The sequence below is a fragment of the Cicer arietinum genome, chromosome 1, assembly GCF_000331145.2.
Source record: "Cicer arietinum cultivar CDC Frontier isolate Library 1 chromosome 1, Cicar.CDCFrontier_v2.0, whole genome shotgun sequence".
Taxonomy (NCBI): Eukaryota; Viridiplantae; Streptophyta; class Magnoliopsida; order Fabales; family Fabaceae; genus Cicer; species Cicer arietinum.
Window position 1 is genome coordinate 10331456 of NC_021160.2, and position 22648 is coordinate 10354103.

The window sequence follows — 22648 nt, forward strand, 5'->3', positions numbered from 1 at the left end:
GGAAAGAAAGAAAACAAATGTGTGAGGTGCTAAGAAGGGTGCAATATATAAAAATGACGAAAAATAGGGAGGTAATGTTTTTTTTATTTTATTTTAAATATTGTGGTTAATATAAATGTAATGTAATAATATAAGTACGTGGGATATAGTTTGAGAAACGTTAGTTTATGAGCCGTTGAGATTGTGGGGTCGTTAAGTATAAAAGGAAAAGAGAAATTACACTAAAGAGAGCGTCTTTGTGTACCTTATAATTTATTCACTTAATTAATGCACATGGATCACTTTCTCCTTTGTTAATATTGCATTAAAATAAGGAAGTTAAATCTAATTGAAAAGATTAATCTCCACAATGTGAAAAATCACAATTAAATTATAATTAGATCATTTATCTATATTTAATGTATGACTGTGTCTCGAACATGAATAATTTTAGTTTGAGGAAATCTGTGAGAAAAAAAATTTATTGCAATAATATAGGAACATGAGAATATCCTAAATTATATATAGTAATACACAAGTTAGATTTTATTTTAAAAACGTTCAATCTAAGATTTTGTTTGACGAAAATAATAGATAGTGAATAAATTAGTCGATAGAAGACATTTGATTTAATTTAAAAAATTTGATAAAATTAACGGTTGAATTAGTTAAAGATCATAACATGACGTAAAAATATATTTTTAATTAATATTTAAAAAATTTCAATTAAAACAATGAGAGTAAAAATGAAAGATAAAAAAAAAACTATATAAGCTTTGAAAAAGAAACATTATAAGCACATTAGAAAAAATAGTTAGATTCAGTTTAATAAACTTAACTGATAACTTATAGTTGATAGTTTATACCTGATAACTATTAAGCTAGTTGAATATTTAGTGAAATTAGCAGTCCATTTAATTTAAAAATATAAAATGACATTCTTAATTAAAATAAATTTTATCAATCAATGTTTAAAATATTTAAAATATAGTATTTTAAAAGTTATAAATCTGATATATTTTCTATTTATTTAAATTAAATAAAAATAAATTTTTTACTTTAACATATTAATTATTTTCAAATTTAAATTATTTATAAATAATTTAAAATTATAATAAATAAATTATTTATTACTTATATTTTTTTAGCTAGTTTATTTATTTTAAACTCTAATAATTATATTATTTACTTTAAATTATTATTTATTAAAATATTTTAAATTGTATAAATTATTTTAAAATTTAAAATTATTTATTTAAAATTATAAAAAATAAAAAAGAATTTTAGTTACAACAATAAAGTAAAATTAGAAGGAAAAAATGATAAGTTATAAATTATTTGAATTAGCTTATTAAAAAATAATATAGGCTAATAAATGACTATTATCATACAAAGCTTATAGTTTATAAGTTATAAACTTACTTTTTTGTCTTACCAAACAGAGTTTTATTAAATAGGACTGTTAGCTCAAACGCTATAAATTTGTTTTTTGACATTTTCAAACAGATCATAAATCGGATACATTACTTGTTATAGAACCATTTATGAAGTCTAGATTGACATTTGTGAAAACGTGATATAGTCTAAAATCCTATATAAATATCTACTTAACAATTAAATAGGACTTATTTTTTAAATAAACTAACAAATTAATAAGTTAAAAAATCAATACTCAACTTTATTATGAGATTTAATTCACTTTTTTTAGATAATTTTTTACTCTAGATCCTATTTAAATTATATTTTACAAGAAGGTTTAAATATGTCTTTTATTATTGTAATTATAATTTTTTTCTATTTTATTTTGGTGGTCGTAACTTTTTTTGTTTGATTAACATCCATGTAAATATAGTTTCATTTTAAAATAATCATTTAATCTAATTTATGTTACAAAAATTTAACACGGTTAAAACATAACCATTTTTAAATTAAAAAAAAAAAACAAAACAAATATAATTAAATTATAACTTTTTAAACCTAAAATTAATCCAAAATATTTTAGTCTTCTTTATAAAAAAAATTTAAATTGTACATTCTTCTTCATCGTTTCAGTCCTTTTCCTATTGTAGAATTCCTTACGTTGTGTCGCAATTCATAAAACAAACAAAAAATCTAGAAAAACAGAATAAATTTGTTTAAAGGTTCAACTCTATCACTATCGCGAGTTCCTTCATCACCTCTTACCATTACTAAGACCAGGATTTGAACTTTCTTTTTTGTTCATCCTCCCTCTACAACCTAATTATACTCACACTTTTGAACTTTTCCATATCCTTTCATAAAACCCGTTAATCTCCACGTTAAGAAGAAAAACTTTAATTAAGAGTCAATTATAGAACACACTCCAACAAGTACTACCAGACGAAGAAAAATATTATAGTAACGACAAATTTAAATACGGTGATAAATCTCAAATGAATGAAGATGTTGGTGATGGTGATGAAAATTATGACGAGGAAGATGACTAAAACGATGGGAAAAAAACGCAATTTAAATTTTTTTTTGGAAGAAAACTAGAACAATTGAATGAATTTAAGATTAAAAAAAGATTATAATTTAATTATATTTTAATTTTTTATTTTATTAAAAAACTGTTATATTTTAATTATTTGACAATTTTTGTAACATAAATTAAATGAAAAGACTATTTTAAATGAAACTATGCTTATAAGAATATTAAATAAAAAAAAATCTTACGAATATCAAAATATAATAAAAAAGATTATAATTGTGAGGATGAATAACGTATTTAAACTTTATAAGAATATCACTATATGATTGTTTCATATGCAACGGTTTTCTTTCCTTACCATGGATCAATTAACAATAAACAGAGGAAATGTTTTGAATCTTACGAATTCATTTCCTCGAACTGTTTTTAAGAGCCGTTCAACAATTTTTTCTTCTTTTAAACTGTTTGTTTTAGTGGGTGTTCAGTGTGCCACAAGCTACATCATTTATGGCAGCTTTTAGAGATGTAAATGCAGTATATATATTCGATGATTTTTTACATTGTCAGAAAAAGTTATCAGATCCCCGGATATATTTTGATGAGTTCATCACATACCGTTGGACTAAAATAGATATATATTCACACAAGTTGCAGGGTAGATAGATTCAAATATTGTGTTTGATTATAACATTAGATAGAATTAAATATACAAATAATATTATATTAATATACTGATTAATTGTAGTTTTAGTCAATTCATTATATTTTTTAATTAAAAAAATAATGATTTGACATATTTTTATTGACATAATATATAATTTTATGATATAGAACTATCTAGATGCATTAATTATTTATATGTCATTAATTAAATTAAAAATAAATAAAAAGTTCAAATTTGAAATATAAGTTTTTATAAGTTTTTATTCCAATTTCATGAATGGTAATCATTCTACATCACCCTATTATATGCGTCACGTTATTTAAAGTATCTCATGTCATTATTTTTTAATTTAAAATTAGAAGTAGAGACCAAAACTGTCAATTTTTAAAATAGGATGACCAATTTCATGAATCAATAAAAATAGAGAAACTAAATCTACAATATATCGACAACGTATACTATACTATTTTAGAACTAAATATGCTTCGGAGCATATGATGAATTTTTTATGGTAAATCATAATTTTGATCTATGACCATGACACTGTCACTTTATTATTTGACTCAATTAAAAATTCAAATTTATTTTCAATTCATTCAAACAACTTCAATTTAATCTATGACATTAAGTTGACTGATAATTAGTGACATGACGTGGTCTATAATTAGTCACTCTTTAACCGCCACATATTTAGCAATGTAGGCGGGGGACCAAAATTAAAGTAACTCAAAAAATCTAAAATATTTTCTTCCTCTTACCACTTGTATTTTTCATCTTATCCTTAACCCTAAACCTAACATTTGTTCTTCATCTTTTCTTCATCTTTTCTCTTATTTCTTAATCACAATCAAAATCATATGGCACATAACCACAACTACCCTTACAATTACAACCTTGCGTATCAAGCTCTATCACCAATAAAAAGCAAGGCTAATAAAATTACAACCCACCAAAACCTCTTCAAACTATGTGTTATTCATATTTGCCACTATTGTTGTTTTCATACTAATTAGTGTTGGTAAACTAATTAGTATCACAATAATTGAAATATTTTTCCCCACTTGTGCAGATAAATAATCAAACAGAAAATACAATTCTAAGAGCAATAATAATTGATAGAAAATTAAATATAAGACAACTTCAATTTTAACGTGGAAAACTTCCCTTAATTTGAGAAAATAAAAACTACGGGACCTAGTCCAAAAAAACTTCATAATAAGTAAGTATTCTTAATAACAAAGGGAATATCAATCAACACTAACAACCTTATAACAATTTTCTACTAAAGCGAGTATGCCAAAATAACTCTCAGAGAAAAAGTAAAAATACTCGGACTGTATATTAAAATAACAAACTCAATGTTAGAAATAATCTATCAAAATTGTAGATCAAACGGAGCAAGTTTGCTACACACATATTGCCACCACCGGAACCAAACCTTTATTTTTCTTCTGTGGTTGTCGTTCTCATTCTTCATCACATCTAAAATAGGTCTTTTATTTCCTTCACATGGGCTTAGCCCAATAATACTTTTTTTTTCTTTTCTTTCTTTTATTTCAATAATAATAATATTAATAGTGGATTGCATTTGGAGAGTGAACCCACCCAACAAATAGCTACTTTTGCTAGTTTCTACAACACTCAAAACTGATACCTTTGTCATACAGATATTTAAAATTACAAATTGAAAAAAATAAAAATAAAAAAAATAAAAAACCCAAAGAAGAGTCATGAACAGAGCTTTGACAAAGATTTTGCATGACTATGATCTGATGCTTTTGATTTTATCATCTTTGTCGTTAGTGTTTGCATTTTCCTACAGATTTATTTATGTTAACAGTCACGTTGGATTCTCGTTAGACACGTTATGAATTTTTCACAGCCTTAAGTTAAAAGTTAACTAAAGAGACCGACTAATCATAACATTACTACTGTAAGGAACCAAATTAAAACTTTAAAAACGTAGAAGATGAAAATTAAACTTTTTTTTCTTTATATTAGAACTAAAAAATGTTATGTGTAGACCAAAGATAATATTTTTTAAATTCTTTAACTATGTATCACAAACTCATTTAAAACTGTCTAAATAAAAGCATATGACATTGAGATAATTATATACTTGCATGGAACTATTCCAATAATATTCTATATTGAAAGTGTCTAATTCACCATGCAAGTGTGTTGAGATTTAAAAAAAACATATACTAATCAAGAAATGTTACAGATTCCTCTAATTTCAATAGAGTTAAGGGTCTTCTGCACACAAAATTTTGAAAAGAATGCACACCATGAAATATTAGCAAAAGACAAAATGGAAAATTTGCAATATCAAATCATCTTTCAATTCATAAATCTCCACATTAAAGTAGCAATGGAACAAAACATACAAATTGAAGTGCCAAAATCACTAATATCAATCAAGAACAAGAACATTAAAAATAAAAGCCAGCAAAGCAAAATCCATCTTCAATTGTACTAATGATTCAATTTCATCTTCTCAAAATCCAGCTTTTTGTTCTTGGAAACATGTAGAAGAAGATCACATACTTGCCTTGATGATGGCCTCTCAAGTGGTGTAGTTTTGGTACACTGTAATGCTATCTCAAGCACTTGAAATGCAGCAAACTCTTCAAAAGGTAAAAGGGGTTTGAGTTCAGGATCTATCACTTCTTCACGTTCAGTTTCTTTCATGTTAATGTGCATCTCCACCCATTTCACCATGTCTATGCCTCCTCTAAATGCTGCATCAGTTGGCATTTTACCAGTAATAAGTTCCATTAGCACAATTCCCATGCTGTAAATGTCACTCTTTTCTGTTGCCTTCAATGAGTATCCAAACTCTGACAAATAAGCATATGTTAAGAATGATGCGTTAACATCTATGAAGTACCGACAAACACAAACACAAACAATGACACAACATATACATAAACACCAATAATAATTTCAAATAATAGAAATGATTGAGTCTGTTTTTTTACTTATTATAAAATTTTGCGATTAAAATGTCAAGTAAAGCATATGATCAAATAAGTGATCTTGACATTCAATAATTTATAGATTAAAAAAACATAAGCTATTATGTGTGTGTTTACTGTGATGAAAAAATGATTTTCATGAGAAGTTACTCAAAACAGCTTCTCATTTGAAACAATGTTTTATATTCTAATTAAAAAAAAAAAAAAAACTGTAACAATCTAATGAAAATTCAAAAAAGTGATTATTAAAAAAAAAAGTGGTAACAGACCCTAAATGTAACCACAAATATGGGTGTCCGACACGGACAAATATCGAACACCAAAAACACCTTCAATCGGAATCGGAAGTGACAATGTTACACAGCCAGACAACTACACAATTACTCAGGTTAATGGTTAAGCTAAATGAAAATAAAACAAAAACAATAAGGATCAATGGTGTATGATCATTACCTGGGGCTATGTAACCATAAGATCCTGCAAAACAAGAAGTAGACTCAGTATTAGAGTCATGATTCTCAATGAGTGCTTTAGCCAATCCAAAATCTCCTAAGTGTGCATCCATTTTAGAATCCAACAACACATTGCTTGATTTGATGTCCCTATGAATGATCTTTGGCACACAATCATGATGAAGGTACTCCACTCCTTGAGCTAAACCCAAAGCAATTTTGAACCTTGTTTCCCAATCAAGACTTCTCTTTGCTTTAAGAGGTTTTTTATGTAACCAATCCCACACACTTCCATTCTCCATAAACTCATATATCAAAAAATTCCAACCTGTTCCTTTGTTTCTATTGCTACAACAACCAACCAGTTTCACCAAATGTCTATGCTTAATCCTCCCTAAAGTCTTCACTTCTCTTATAAAGCTTTTATGGAAAAGATATTCATCTTTCAATGAAATTTTCTTGACAGCAAAAGTTTCACCGGTAGCAAATTCGACCCGGTAGACTGTTCCGGAACCTCCAGCACCAATTATGAACTCATCACTCAAATTGTTTGTAGCTTCCATGATGTCTTCCCACCTGAAATCGCGATTTCCAGCTGTAGTACTTAGAGGGAACAAGAGCCGTTTCTGTGCTTGCGACGAAGACGAGGAGAAAAACCAGCCAACTTCATTGCCTTTCTTTGAAAAATCTTGCCTATTTCTCAAGAAGATTTTTACAGCAAGAACCATTAGTGCAATTGCAGCTAGAGTTGAAATGGCTGAGATTATAATGATCGATGTCTCATTTAACCCTGAAAGCTTATTGCGGAAAGCACGGCTGCGGCTGCATCTCCCAAGAGAGGCTCCACAGAGACGGATATTCCCTTCAAACGTTTCGTTTGGCCAGCGGGAGAACCGCTTATCCAATGCACCTTGAAAATTATTGTAAGAAATATCAAGCTTTTCCAAACTAAGCATTTCGGCGATGAGTGAAGGAACTTCTCCATTAAGTTGATTGTGAGATAGATCGAGTGATTCCAATTTCGCCAACGTGCCAAGAGAAGATGGAAGCTGACCAGAGAGATTATTGTAACTGAGGTCTAAAACGATTTGAAGATTTTGAAGATTTCCAATCTCAATTGGTATGTTTCCACTAAACACATTTCGAGAGAGAGTAAGCTCATAAAGATTTCTCAACTTACCTATGGCAATAGGAATTGGTCCAGAAAAATTATTATGGTCAAGTCTAAGAACATTAAGGGATTGAAGATCACCAATATCATTTGAGAGACTTCCATTAAGGGAATTGTTGTTCAATGAAAGAACCAACAACATAGGTAATTTGAATAGGCCTAATGGAATAGGACCAAAAAATTGATTAAATGCAAGATTAAGATCTCCTAACTTAGGCAAATTTCCTAACCATGATGGAATGTGTCCAAAAAGAAGGTTATTGTTTAAATGAATGAAGGCTAGTTTACTACACAAAGATAGTTCACTTGGTATTGGTCCTATGAGTGAATTTCCTGATAAGTCTAACAACGACAATCCGACAATTTTTCCCAATGTCCTTGGAATTTCACCAGAAAATTTGTTACCTCCTAATCTAAGCCTCTCAAGGGACACTGAATTTCCCAACCGTGAAGGAATTTTACCATCAAATTCATTACCTGTGACATCAAAAGAAAGAAACAACCTAGAGCTACACAATGGAACCAAACTTCCATTAAGTCTATTCTTTGAAAGATTAACTCTAGTCAAATTTGCTATATTTACCATTTGGTGAGGAAGACTACCTTCAAGAGAATTGTTGTAAAGCATGAACTGCTGCAAGTCTTTAAGGAAACCAAATGTTGCAGGAATTCCACCAGAGAGATTATTATCTGCCAAATCAAGCACATTCAATTTATGACAATTACCAAGTGTAGCTGGAATCTCACCAACAAGCTCATTCTGTCTAAGGTGAAGAAAATTCAACTCTTTAAGCCTTCCAATAGTAATTGGAATTCTTCCACTAAAATGGTTACCAAATAAATCAACCTTTTGCAAATTTGAACAATTACCAATCTCCATAGGAATTTTTCCAGAAAATTGATTATCATAAAGATAAAAAGTTTCCAATTTTCCAAGCCTTCCAATCTCTTTAGGCAGAGTACCCTGCAACTTGTTATGATACAATGCAAGTGTTTGCATGTTTGTTAAGTTACCTATGAAAGGTGAAATTGAACCAACCAAACTATTGTTGTGAAGCAAAAGTTCAGTTAAACCCAATAAACTATAAATCTCAATAGGTATTGAACCATTGAATGAATTGTTTGATAAATCAAGTTGCTTCAATGATTTACATTCACTCAACTCAATTGGAATCTCACCACAAAGTCCACACATTGATATAATTAATTGCTCCAAATTTGTAGCATTGGAACATAAAGTTTTTGGAATTTTTCCATATAATGGGTTACCAGAAAGAACCATGTATTTCAACTGACCCATGATGCTGAAATTTTCTGGAATCCCTCCACTGAGTTTGTTCATTGACAAGTCGAGATTTTGAAGCTTGCCCATTTGAGATAGAGACATTGGAATGTGACCCTCGAGTTTGTTTCCCATTAAATTGAGATAAAGAAGCTCACTCATTTGACCGAATTGACCCGGTATCTCCCCTATTAAGCTGTTGTTTGCAAAGTTGAGAACTTGGAGGTTTCTGAGTTGACTCAGTTGACTCGGGATTGTTCCATTGAGTTTGTTTTCAGCTGCAGAGAATTTGATGAGGCTTGAACAGTTACCTAACTCGGACGGAATCGGACCTGTTAACTCGTTGTCTTGAAGAATCATGTTCTCCAACTCACTGAGTCGACCGAGTTGACTCGGAATTAACCCCGTGAGTCTGCATGAAGCTAAACCAAGGATAACAAGGTTGACCAAATTGCCGAACGAAGCGGGAATTGAACCACTGAGTTCATTGTCACCGAGTCGCAAAACTCGGAGACTCGTTAACGAGCCTAACTCGGTGGGAATTTGACCCTTTAGTTGGTTTGAAAAGAGAAGCAAAGATTCTAATTTGGTGAGGTTGGAAAGAGAAGGTGGAATGGGACCCACAAGATTGTTTGATGAAAGATCAAGGTAGAGTAGGTTTTGTAAATGACCGAGTGAAGGTGATATTGACCCAGTGAGTGACGAGTTGGATAGGTTGAGTCCAACTACAGCATGCACCGAGTCATTTGAATTCAACTTTTTGATCAATTCACATGAAACACCTCTCCAACTACAGTAATCAGTGTTGTTCTCTGACCAATCAATCAAAACATTTTCAGGGTCTTTCAAAAAAGATGATTTCACCTCCAAAAGCACTTTCAAAGTACTTATTTGAGTTATTCCATTGTTTAAACCATTGCAAAGGACTAATAGAACACAAGAGAAGAAGCACAAGTGAAAAAGTTTCAATTTTTTCATTTTTTGATGCTATTCTGGTGCAGTTTTCTAGTTTGAATTTTTTTTTACAAATTTAGAAAACATGAATAAATCTTTGGTTGCAAGAAATAGTAGTATAAAAAAATAAAGAAAATTGAATATGGTGGTTGAAGAGTTTGGAATGCGGTGGTGGTTGGTTGTTCTTGGATTGTGAGAAGAGAAAGACGTGTAGTAGCAGAAAAGAGTTTCATTCACATAGTTGGCTGTGAAACTGTGTCTGTGTTATCATGCATGGCGTTGGAATGACATGTAGTGAAATCTTATTGTTGGCATTTATGTTTCGTCATTTAATGTGGAAGAGATAAAGTTGAGATTTTCATAAAGTCAAGAGCCTTATTATGGGAAATATAAGAAAAATAAAATTATGCAATAAATGTGATTTAAGGTTTTCACATACAAATATATTACAACAAATGTCATTATATATTAAAATATATAATAAATATTTTAATAAATTTGAATGATATTTAATTTTAAATAATTTTTTAAAATGAGATTGAAGTAGTGCAAAAATAACACGGTCAGTCAAAGATTTTAAATTGAAAAAAACTGCACTTTAATGATAACCATCAATTTAAATATTTTATTATAATTATAATTTTTATTAATTTATAATTTATGTTAATTATTAATATAAAATTATATATATTGATAATGTACCTTCATTAAACTCTTTTAAATTAATTAGGTACCCGTGAAAAAATAAAAATGAAGTCATGAAGATATGGAGTGAGCAAGGATGATTGGGTGAAGTGACGGAGAGAAATAATTTGTGGATTTTGCTTGATTTCTTACTCAACAAATTCAAGGAAGAATACCTCAATCAGAAAGCAAGCACTTCATTTTCCCTTTATACTCATATGACTGATTACATATAAATCGTTGAAGCTTTTTTACACATATTAACAAATACAATTATTAAAAAAAAAGAGAAAAATAATTTTATTAAATTATTAATGAGTTTTTTTTATTATTAATATAATTGTTGATGATTTATTATTATTATTAATATAAAATATAATAATATTTTAAAAGTGGTATATATAATAATTATTAAAAATAGTATGAAAAATAATAATTAAAATTATAAATGATATCTATTTTAAAATAATTTTTTTATTAAAATGACATTTATGTGGAACGGAAGACGAAGTAGTTATTTAGATTTTCTATTAAAAAAAAATAGTGTTGTCCTATCATGCACAAAATTTTGTTTTAGTGGAGCAATAAATTCAACCTTATCTCACTTTGATTTATTGGTAAAAATTATTTATTTCATTGGTGAAAACAAACTTCTTTTTACAGGAAAACAAACTGGTGCATGAGTACAAGACTTGTTCCACTTTAGCACCATAGAACTAGCTAGTTTTTTAAGTCATTTAATGTACTAGTCATATAAAATTTTATATATATATTGTTTTAGTTAATTTGATCCTAGTATGTATTTATCGTTGTCAATTTGATTGTTAGGTCATATGTATTTGGTTAATTAGTTTGGTTAAAGAAATAAGTTGTAGTTGTTCCATCGTCGTGCGACAAAAAAATCAATTGTAAAAGTAAGCACATTGAAATCGAATTCATTACTTGCATGATCAAATGGCCCAGCGAAAAACTCAAACTCAATGTATTGTAATTTTGAAGTGGAGCATATTGACATCCTAACCAAGCCATTGGAGATTCAAAGAATTAAGGAAGGTGCTTAACATTGTGTCATTAGAATCATTCAATTAAAGAGGTGTATTGTGAGGTAAATCAGTTAGTTAATTGTTAATTTAGTTAATAAAGTTTAGTTAGTTGTTAGTGTTATACAAAAGCGAAGCTTATGGATACTATCATTTCCATTACTTTTCGATACTCTAAATTATTTCGCTAACAAAAGATGGATTGATCTTTATAGTAAAAATAAATTATGTATCTTTCCTTCATTAATTCAAGTTCAAAATACAAACAGAAAAATATATGAAAAGTTGAATCTTCATCAAATGGTTGGAATACATAAACTAATAGTATGTTTTCATAATCCAACAAATGAATGATTTACAACTTTTTGAAATTTAAAAATCCTTCAAAATTAATTTTAAACCCTCAAGATAAAAGTTCTGCATATATTTTTTCATTTTCATAATATACATAACAAAGGCTAGTAAAATTATCATTAAAATATTGGTGGAATAGTCTCCCTTAATATTTTTCATAACATCAAGTAAGAAAAACTTAATTAATTAGTAATATAGAAGTATATAGTTTACTATATATTACAATATATATATATCACATAAAACCTTATTTTTTTAGTAACATGTCACATAAAACTTAAGTTTGATTTATTTAAATAATCGAGCTTAATCTCAAGGTCATATTTATTTAGAAATCTAATTTAATTAATCAGATGAAAAAGATCGAATATTCAATAAGTAGAGACCAAATAATTCAATACATCTTCTACTTTTATAAACGGCTTCTATTTTTTTTTTTTTTAATCTATAAGTTGCTTTGATCCGAAATAATCTTTTTTAAAACACATCGATTACTTAATTCACACAACCGTAACGTCTTAAATTCGAACCCGAGACAAAACGTACAACTTAACGAGATCTAAATTTAATATTTTTGTATATTTATCTAGTTTATCAAGTAACGTGTATTCCTAAGGGCTAAACCACTGATAATTAAAGAACTCTTGGTAGTTAGTTATGCATGACTATATATAACTTAAGAAAGATTAATTTAAATTATGTATATATTTTCTATGGGTCATGCTAACAGGAGTTTCAAGGAAATAAAAAATAAGTTTTAAAAGAAAGATATCATTTTTTATAATTATAAATTACACAACTTTTAAATTCTTTTTTTTACATTTAAATTTTTTGACATTTGTTAGCATTTTTTATTTTCTATTAGCATTGGTAGCTTTTTCTTGTAAATATGTATATATTAGGTTGTTCTACCGAACGAGGATGTTCCTTTTGTTACGTTTCGTTTTTATGATTGGCTATTTGCTGTAAACCCTATTGGTTACTCTAAATGGTTAATTTGTCTTCTTTCTCTATTTTCCACTAAATATTAATGTTTCTGTTGTCCTTACTAATAATGATTGATTAATTTTATTGTTTCTTTAACTTTTTATTTTGGCTTTCTTTATGTTTACATATAAATCTCCATAAACCTATCGTAATTTTAATTCGGATGCATAAGTCAATCACAGTATTTTAAAATGCTTATATCATGCATCCATTAATGCATACATGTCCGTTACAAAAATAAAAATAAAAATAAACTACAAGGGTTTCAAGAGAAAATAAAAAATATTTAATATGTATAAACTAATTTTATATTCACATCCAATAAAATTAAAGGATGTGAGTTATTTTTAAAAAACGGTTATAAAATATGATTATAAAATATTATTACATAGTAAGATGAAGGATTGTGATCATTGTATAACCATTAAACTCAGATTACAATGTCGAAGATTATAACCAGACGTGGTTAGAAGGGGGATCAAAATAGACAAACAAATCAAAGTAGGGGCTCTTGCCCCATTTATATAATTTATATAATAATAATAATAATAATAATAATAATAATAATAATAATAATAATAATAATAAAGTAGTATATTATATTATATATTATTTTCTTTGTTTCAATATATAAACAAAAATCAAAATTATGTATATTTTTAGTTTTTAATTTTATATCAATTATTTTTTTAAAGTAATTAGTATCCTCTTTCATATATGTTAATATCTTTAGATGTGTAAAATAGATAAAAGGCACACTCATTATAGAATGAATGGATAAATATAACTGCAATAAATAGTATACTAAATAATTACAAAATATTGATAAAAAGTTTTCTGGGCTCCTTTTTATACCAAAACATCTTTATAAATTTTTATATGTTCTCTTAATTGTTTGGAAAATGAACCAGTATCGGATTTGGTATAAAACTCAATTTTATTAGTGATTATATCTTGGTCCTCTTTAGATCAAATTATTGGCTCTACACCTATCATAAATAGAGATGTCAAAATGTTTATATTCAGGATGTGAGGAATACTCGTCCTCTTCTCGTCATGGATGGAGCTTAGTTATGACAGGGGGCTAAATATCACTCGTGATCCTTTAATTTAATTTTAGTTAATGTTTTAGTTTTTTATCTTTTTTTCTTTTTAATTTGATCTTTTATTTTAGTTTTAAGTGACAATTTGATATTTTATGTTTTAAAATGTCAACAATATTATCCTTATTTTTTGCAAAAATTCATAAAAAAATTTAAACAAAACTCATAAAACTAATTATCATCCTCAAAATAATGTAATTTCATCAAATTCATAACTTAAATCTTTAAATAGACTCATATTTTCATCTCCAACAACATCAAATAAAGAATGACAAATATGAGTTTATTTGAAGATTTGAGTTACGAATTTGATTAAATTTGTTTTATATTATAAAATATAGGCTAAATTACATATGTAGTCCTTTAATTTAATTTCAGGTAACGTTTTAGTCATTTATCTTTTTTTTCTTCCCAATTTAGTCCTTTATTCCTAACAATATCAAATAAAGTATGAAAATATGAGTTTATTTGAAGATTTGCGTTACGAATTTGATGAAATTTGTATTATATTGAAGAATATAATTAATTTTATGAGTTTTGATTGAATTTTCTTTTTGAATTTTTGTATAAAAAGGATAACATTGTTGAAATTTTAAAACATAAAATATCAAATTGTCGCTTAAAATTAAAATAAAGGACCAAGTCGGAAAAAAAAAAGATAAAGGACTAAAACGTTACCTGAAATTAAGTTAAAGGACCACATATGTAATTTAGCCTAAAATATAATTAATTTTATGAATTTTGTTTGAAAATTTTAATGAATTTTTGTAAAAAAAAAGGATATCATTGTTGACGTTTTAAAACATAAAAGATCAAATTGTCACTTAAAATTAAAATAAAGGACCAAATCGAGAAAAAAAAAAGATAAAAGACTAAAACGTTAACTGAAATTAAGTTAAGGGATCACAAGTGGTATTTAGCCGACAGAGGGAGAGCACAGCCACCCAAAAAAAAATTTCTTCGATAAAAATAATGGTATATAATCAATGTCTCACCAATAATAATAAATTCTGGAATGACTTAATGGTAATAGAGATTTTTATAAACCTTATGTCCTAGGCGGATTTTGTTATTTTTATTATAAATATAGTAGTCTATTTGACAAAATTGTAAATACTTAGATTCAAACCGTACTTTTAATACATATAAAAATTAGGATTACCACTACACCAAAATCAAATATATACGATTAATTAAAAAATATTTTATATATAATCTATTTTATGTTGATCCCTCCAATAAAACTTGCCAAGATCCGCCACTGCTTGCTGTATAAAATGTTTATATTCGGATTGTTCTTAAATATTTTCAAGATTATGTTCTAATTTTAAAAGTTGAGCTTTAAAATAAAAAGAATTTTATTTTTAATTTCTAAAAAAAATTCCTATAGAATCAAAATAGATATTAAAGATAAATAATTTTTTTTATGAATTAAACTTTAAAGGTTATAATTTTGTAGAGACAAAAAACTTATTTAACAAAAAAAAAAAATACCTTCATATTGTTATTTTATATATATAAAAAAATATATATATCCCTCACTAAGTGGAAACCTATGTTATTTGACTGGACGCATAACTAAATAGATGGTCTTTTCTTATACCTTGTTCCCATCTCTTATCTTGAACTTTTTTTAATTAATCCCTTTTGCAGAACCCCCACAGTCCCCGCAACATACAATAATCACCAAATTTTTATTATTTTTAATCAAATGGAGAATAAAAAACTTTAAAAATCCAATCATAAAACAAACATAATATTAAGCCATTATTATGAATTTTATGGCAACAATAAATATTACATACAAAATAAATTTATATACATATTGTATGAAAAGATAAATATATATAACATAGAAAATATTCGTATTATATATATAAAGTAATTTGAAATAGAGGTATATGATCATCATTTTCATCTCCATCTTTAAACTACCCTTGAGTGGGACTTATAAAGCCCAATTGGCATTCACAATTAGATAAATTTTACAATAAGAGAGTGAAAACATTAAATCTTTACTATATTACTATACATAAATGATCATAATCAAAAATTATTTAAGTAACACATGATCACTTAAAAAGTTACATGATTTTTTCTTCTAATCTTGACTATTTATGTATGTTTATATAGTCAAAATTTAACTCTTTTACATTCTCATTTGATATGATATATATATATATATATATATATATATATAAAAGATTTTATCAAAGTTATAATTATTATTATAAAATGTGATAATTTAATCCTCCAAAAAAAGAATCATTTAATTTATATTTAGTGTCAGTGTGAAGATTTTTTATCTTGTCAATCAATCATTACTTTCACATTATTAAAAACGTTTGATTTTAATCATAACTACATCTATAGTTACACATATAATAATTTACTATGATTTGTTGACAGTGTCATTTTTTTTAGATGGATAGTGTATCAAAATTAAACTCAAGTGGTATAATCGAACATCAATATATTTTAGTACCATCTAGTTGGGTTATTTCTCTTCTTCTTCTTCTTCTTCTCCTCTTCTTCCTCATTTCTATGTTTATGCTTGTTTATCATTGTTAACATAATATCAAAGAGCTTTGGTTGAATTTGGGATCTAACAATTGATTTTGTATGACTCGTTTTGCGATTGGTATCGATTTCCTCCCTCCATTTCCAATTTGATTATGCCTCTCTATTTCCTGTGCGATTATGCTCTTATTTTTTGGGTGTAGTTCTACTATTCTGTTTTCGACACGATTTTGTTTAGTTCTTGATTGACTCTTTTATCGACAAATTATCCTTAATTTATTTTGTCTAAGTCATTGTGTTTGTCATATTTTCTGTCATTATTTGTTATGGTTGGTGCTAAGGATGATTTTCTTCAATCTGTTAGTGTGCATCTAAATGAACATAGTTACTCTTATTGAAGTTATGTGATAAACAAAATTTGATTGGAAAATATATGTGGGGTTATGTTGATAGAAATTTTGTTAAGCCTACAAATAAAAAGGATGAAGCTACATATGCAAAAGATTTGAAAAAATAGAATGTTAGTAATTCACAAATCATTACTTGGATTAATAATTTTGTTGAACTGTTTATAGGTGTGCAACTAGCAAAATATGATACTGCTAAAGAGATAAGTTTTTGTATGTTCAGTCTAACTTTTCAAAATGGTGTCAGTTGGAAAGTGATATTAGGGCTCTTAAGCAGAACAATATGACCATAGAGAAATTCTATTTGACAATGACTAACTTGTGAAATCAATTGACTCTTATGGAATCAACTGAAGTAAAAGTTGTTAAAGCTTACATTGATCAGAGAGAGGAATAACGCCTAGTTTGGTTTTCTGATGGCTCTTCATGATGATTTTGATGGCCTTCGTGGGGGTATTTTGCATCATTTTCTCCTTCCTACTGTTGAATTAGTAGTTAATGAATTTTTGGCAAAGAAATCAGTTAAAAGACCCACTTCATTGTGTTAGATAAGAGTATTCTCTCAACCCTCCATATGTTTTGGCTGCTCCTGTTCAAAAAGGAAAATCTCAAGGGAGAGTTGAGCTTGTAATGATGAATGTTCTTTTTGCAAAGAAAAAGGTCATTGGAAAACAAATTATCCGAAATTGGGGAGAGCACATAAGAAGAATTTTGGGGGCCATTGTCTAATTGTTGCTTCTACTTCTCCTATCATTGACTCTAGTTCTATTTTTGTATACTCATCTGAAATTGCTTTCCAAATATTAGATATTGCAGAATAGCTCCAAAAACTTCTTGCTACTCAATCCCATGTCATGTATGCCTTATCTACTAAAGGTTTGAACTCTTCTAGTTTGTGAGGTATATCTCCATCCATGTGTATTCTTGATTCTGGAGCATCTCACTATATGACATATGATGATAAATCTTGTGTGTCTGTGAATTTTACCTCGTCTATGTTATAAAAGCCGATGACATTCCAATGCCTTTAGCATGCATTGGTTCTGTCTCTACACTTAACTTGTCTCTTTTTTATGTTTATTATATTTCTAATTTCAATTTGAGTCTTGTTTTTGTTAGTCAACTATGTGTTTTAGTTATTCAGTTATATTTTCTTCCACTTATTGTTGTGTGAAGGATTCACATTCCGGGAGGCTAATTAAAACAAACCATATACATAGGAAACTTTATATTTTGGATGACATGCGAGTCCCAAATATTGCAGCCTCAACAACTACTGTTGACTTATTTTCTAATTTTCGCTTGAATTTTTCGTCATTCTCGCCTTGGACATGTTTTTGCTTCTAGATTAAAATATTTGAATTCTACTAGAGCTTTAGGACAGTTACAAACCAGTGATATTTCATATTGTTGTCGTTATAAACTTGTTAAATTTTCAACTTTATTATTAAATAGAAGTGTTTTTGTTTCATATGTACCTTTTGATTTAGTTCACTCTGATGTTTGGGGTCCATCATCGGTTCTCATCAAAGGCGGATCTAGATATTATATTTTGTTTATTAATTATTACACTTGTTGTTGTTGGGTTTACTTTATGAAAATCGGTCTGAATTTTTTGATATTTATCATATGTTTCGTATTATAATCAAAATTCAACACAATGCTGTTATAAAGTACTTTCGTTGTGATTTAGGTGGTGAATATATCTCTAATAAATTCTTTGAATTATTTACTTATAATCCTTTACCAGACATCTTATAATGATACTCCTTAACAAAACGAAGTTGCTGAAAGGAAACACCGTTATATTATTGAGACTGTTCATTTCCTTTTGTTGTTTGCTTCAGTTTCCAGTGAGTTTTACAGGGGAAAAAATTCTTATTGTTGTCCATGTTATTAATAGAACTTCGTCTTTTGTCATATTAGGTTTGTCTCTATTTGAAAAATTGTATGCTTCTATCGCTGATTACTATTCTTTGAAAGTCTTTGGTTTAATTGTTTTGTTCTTCGTCCACAAGTAGAGCGCAACAAGTTGTCTTCTCGTTCAACCATGTCTGTTTTTCTTGGTAATGAAAATGGTCAAAAGGGTTATTGTTGTTATGATCCTCATGCGAGAAAACTTTATGTTTCTCGTAATATTGTTTCTCTTGAGCACGTCATTTTTTAATCTCATTCTTAGATTACTAAGAGTTCAAAATTATCCCATATTCATCCATTTGGTCATAATAATAATGCTTCTAGTGATTGTAATGTTGAGGATTGTAGGACAAATACTACTACTCCATATGATAACATCTCTCTTGTCTTTATGGATGTCCAACCACCTATTGTGATTCTTGACCTTCTGTCTCCGCCTCCTCGTTACCCCTCTCGTCACCATAAGTCTACCCAGTTACTTGATTTTTTCTATTCCACTTACTCAACTTTGTTTGCTTCTTTTTTAACCTCTATTCACAGTTTGTCTGAGTTCTTATCCTATAAAGAGGCTATTCTTGATCCTCTTTGGCAGCAAGCTATGGTAGAAGAACTATCTGCATTGCACAAAAACATATACTTAGGAATTAGTACATCTTCCTCCTAGAAAACGTGCTAAGGTCTCGTTGGGTATACAAGATCAAAACCAAATATGATGGATCAATTGAGCAATACAAAGTACATCTTGTCACTAATGAATTCTCTCAACAATATAATATGAATTATGAAGAAACTTTTACTCCTGTAGCCAAGATGACCATTATATGTACTTTTATTGCAGTTGTATCTATTCGTTATTGGCATATTTTTCAAATGGATGTCAAAAATATCTTTATAAATGGTGAGCTTCATGAAGAAGTCTATATGGTCCGTCCACAATGAGTTTCTCATAATCAGAGGAAAATGTGTAAGTTAAAAAATGCTCTTTATGGTCTTAAAAAAGCTCATCTAGCTTGGTTTTTGAAATTCTTTATTGTGATCACTTTTCTTGGTTATTACGCTAGTGAACACGATTATGCATTGTTTACAAGGTCCACTATGTTAAGACAAAATCTCAAATTAATGTTTTGATGAAAACAAATAAAAAATTAATTAAGAATGTTAATTATGATTCTAAATGTTATGTTAATTTAACTTGTGCTTTTTAGTGTATTAATTTAAATATAAGATTTAAACAAAGCAAAGAAATCAGCATAAAAAGGCAAGAAACTAAACAGACATGAAAGGAGAACATTCTTAACAAAAATTGGAAAACGGTGAATGTTCTCCAGTTTCAAGAATGATCAGCTCCAAGATCAATCAATCTCCACTAGTGAAAAGAAGTTTTAGCCTCTGGATTTTACATCAATATCATCAACACTTGGCAAGGAACAAACTTAGATAATCAGATTCAAAGAAACTACTTGAATCACAAAGAGAGAATATCACGAATTAGCAAGACCAGACAAATCTGAACATTCTCCAGCTTGACTATCAAGAACGAAGATCATTCTGGACAACAATCTGAAAATTGAAGAATATTATGGTTTTGACAACATTGATCCAAGAACATTCTGGTTTACAAAGGACAAAGTCTTCTTTAATTCAAGATTAATTTGGGCTACGAAAATACATCAATCTACATTGAAAATCACCAATATTCATTACAAAGGAACATAGTTATATACTCAAGATCATTTTGAACACATTCTTTCCATAAGATTAACAAAAAGCAAAGCAATGCATCAAGAATAAAAAGCAAGACTAATCCTCAAAGTTGATGGCTAATGTAAGCAAGTACAAACTGGACATAAATGATAAATTCACTGCATCACTGACACACGCACATAATAGAAAAGCTTGGCACGCAACAGATGTCAAAATTGTCAAAATTCAGTAATCACTCAAAACAGAAGCGAAGAACGTTCTCCGTTTTCACAGCTTTGAAATAGCAAAATCTGTTGTAATTTAATATTGATATGGGCTACAAAAGTACATCTATCTACACTACAAAACATCAGTATTCATCATAGAGGAAGATAATAATCTACACAAGATTTTTTTGGATAGATTTGATCAAAGAGGATCAACAAAGACAAAGGAAAACATCAAGATCAATCTCCAAATTGATGAGCTATGAGAAAGGACATCCATGACATCAAGGACACTACTGCTCACCTTTTTGCATAAAGCACATCATGTTTCTGAGACAAAGGACTGACACATGACAACTTTCAAAGTTCAACACTCATTGCGGACTGTGAATTATTGTGATCACTTCTCATACGAAATAATAAATAACAAATAGAACATTTAAATCTTAAAATTAAATCGTAAAATAGTATCTTGGTTCAAACTTGATTTAATTTGAATTGAGTTGAATTTGACTCATTAAAAATAAAAAATTGAGTTTCAGACTCAATTTGAATTGAGTTAAGTTTGACTTATTAAAAAAAAAGTTGAGTTTGAGTCACTTATCTTAGATAAATAAGTGATCTAACTAAAAAATGTCTTAAACTAATAGTATGTTTTCATAATCCAACAAATGAATGATTTACAACTTTTTGAAATTTAAAAATCCTTCAAAATTAATTTTAAACCCTCAAAATAAAAGTTTGCATAATTTTTTCATTTTCATAATATACATAACAAAGGCTAGTAAAATTATCACTAAAATATTGGTGGAATAGCTTCCCTTAATATTTTTCATAACATCATCATCTTATTTTAGATCTAAGTTTTTGGTTTGGATTAAGAAGTTAGAAACTTAATTAATTAGTAATATAGAAGTATATAGTTTACTATATATTACAATATGTAGCTTGATTCATTTAAATAAACGAGCTTAATCTCAAGGTCATATTTATTTAGAAATCTAATTAAATTAAACAGACGAAAAAGATCGAATATTCAATAAGTAGAGATCAAATAATTTAATACTTATTTTACTTTTATAAACAACTTCTATTTCTTTGGGTTTATACGTTGCTTCAATCCGAAATAATCTTTTTTTTTAAACACATTGATTATTAATTGTTGGTATCTCTCAATGAATATTTGAACTTGAATGAGTATATTGTGGGATTCTAACTAGTACATTCCATTAGACAAAACTCCTATTCATTTCACTACTTCTATTTTGTATTATTATACCATGATTTTATCTTTATCTTTATCTGTTATATTTTTCTTAATTTTATATAATAGAAAATGAATTAATGTAAGTATAATTAATACTCCAACTCAAAAAAAAAAATGATAAAAGAATAAAATCAAATTAAATCTAAACATACTAAAAATTGGTACATCAATCGGTATAATTTGTCTATGAGAAAAATAATGTTAGTAAGACAATTTCTAATTCATTTTATTTACTTATTCAAATTCATTAAATTCATATAAATCTATATAATTTTGTTTGTTTGTTTTAAAAGAGACGTAAATTTCATTTTAATTAATTCACACAACTATAACGTCTTGAGTTGAAATTCGAAAGACAAAATATACAACTTAATAAAGAATATGAATTCAATATTCTTGGTAGTTATAGTTATGCATCACTATATATAACTTAAGAAAGATTAATTTAAATTATGTATATATTTTCTATGTGTCATGCTAACAGGAGCTTCAATGAAATAAAAAATAAGTTTTAAAGAAAAATATCA

General features: G+C 27.8%; 1 protein-coding gene across 1 annotated transcript; it reads right to left on the minus strand.

The window, feature by feature from the left end:
- Positions 1-5406: 5406 nt before the first annotated feature.
- Positions 5407-10100, minus strand: LOC101514513 (uncharacterized). Its single transcript, XM_004488168.4, has 2 exons — positions 6527-10100; positions 5407-5935 (listed from the first exon to the last, which is right to left on the minus strand). Exons 1-2 carry the CDS (start codon positions 9954-9956, stop codon positions 5571-5573), a joined length of 3795 nt encoding a protein of 1264 aa, XP_004488225.1. The 5' UTR covers positions 9957-10100; the 3' UTR covers positions 5407-5570.
- Between the last annotated feature and the right edge of the window lie 12548 nt (positions 10101-22648).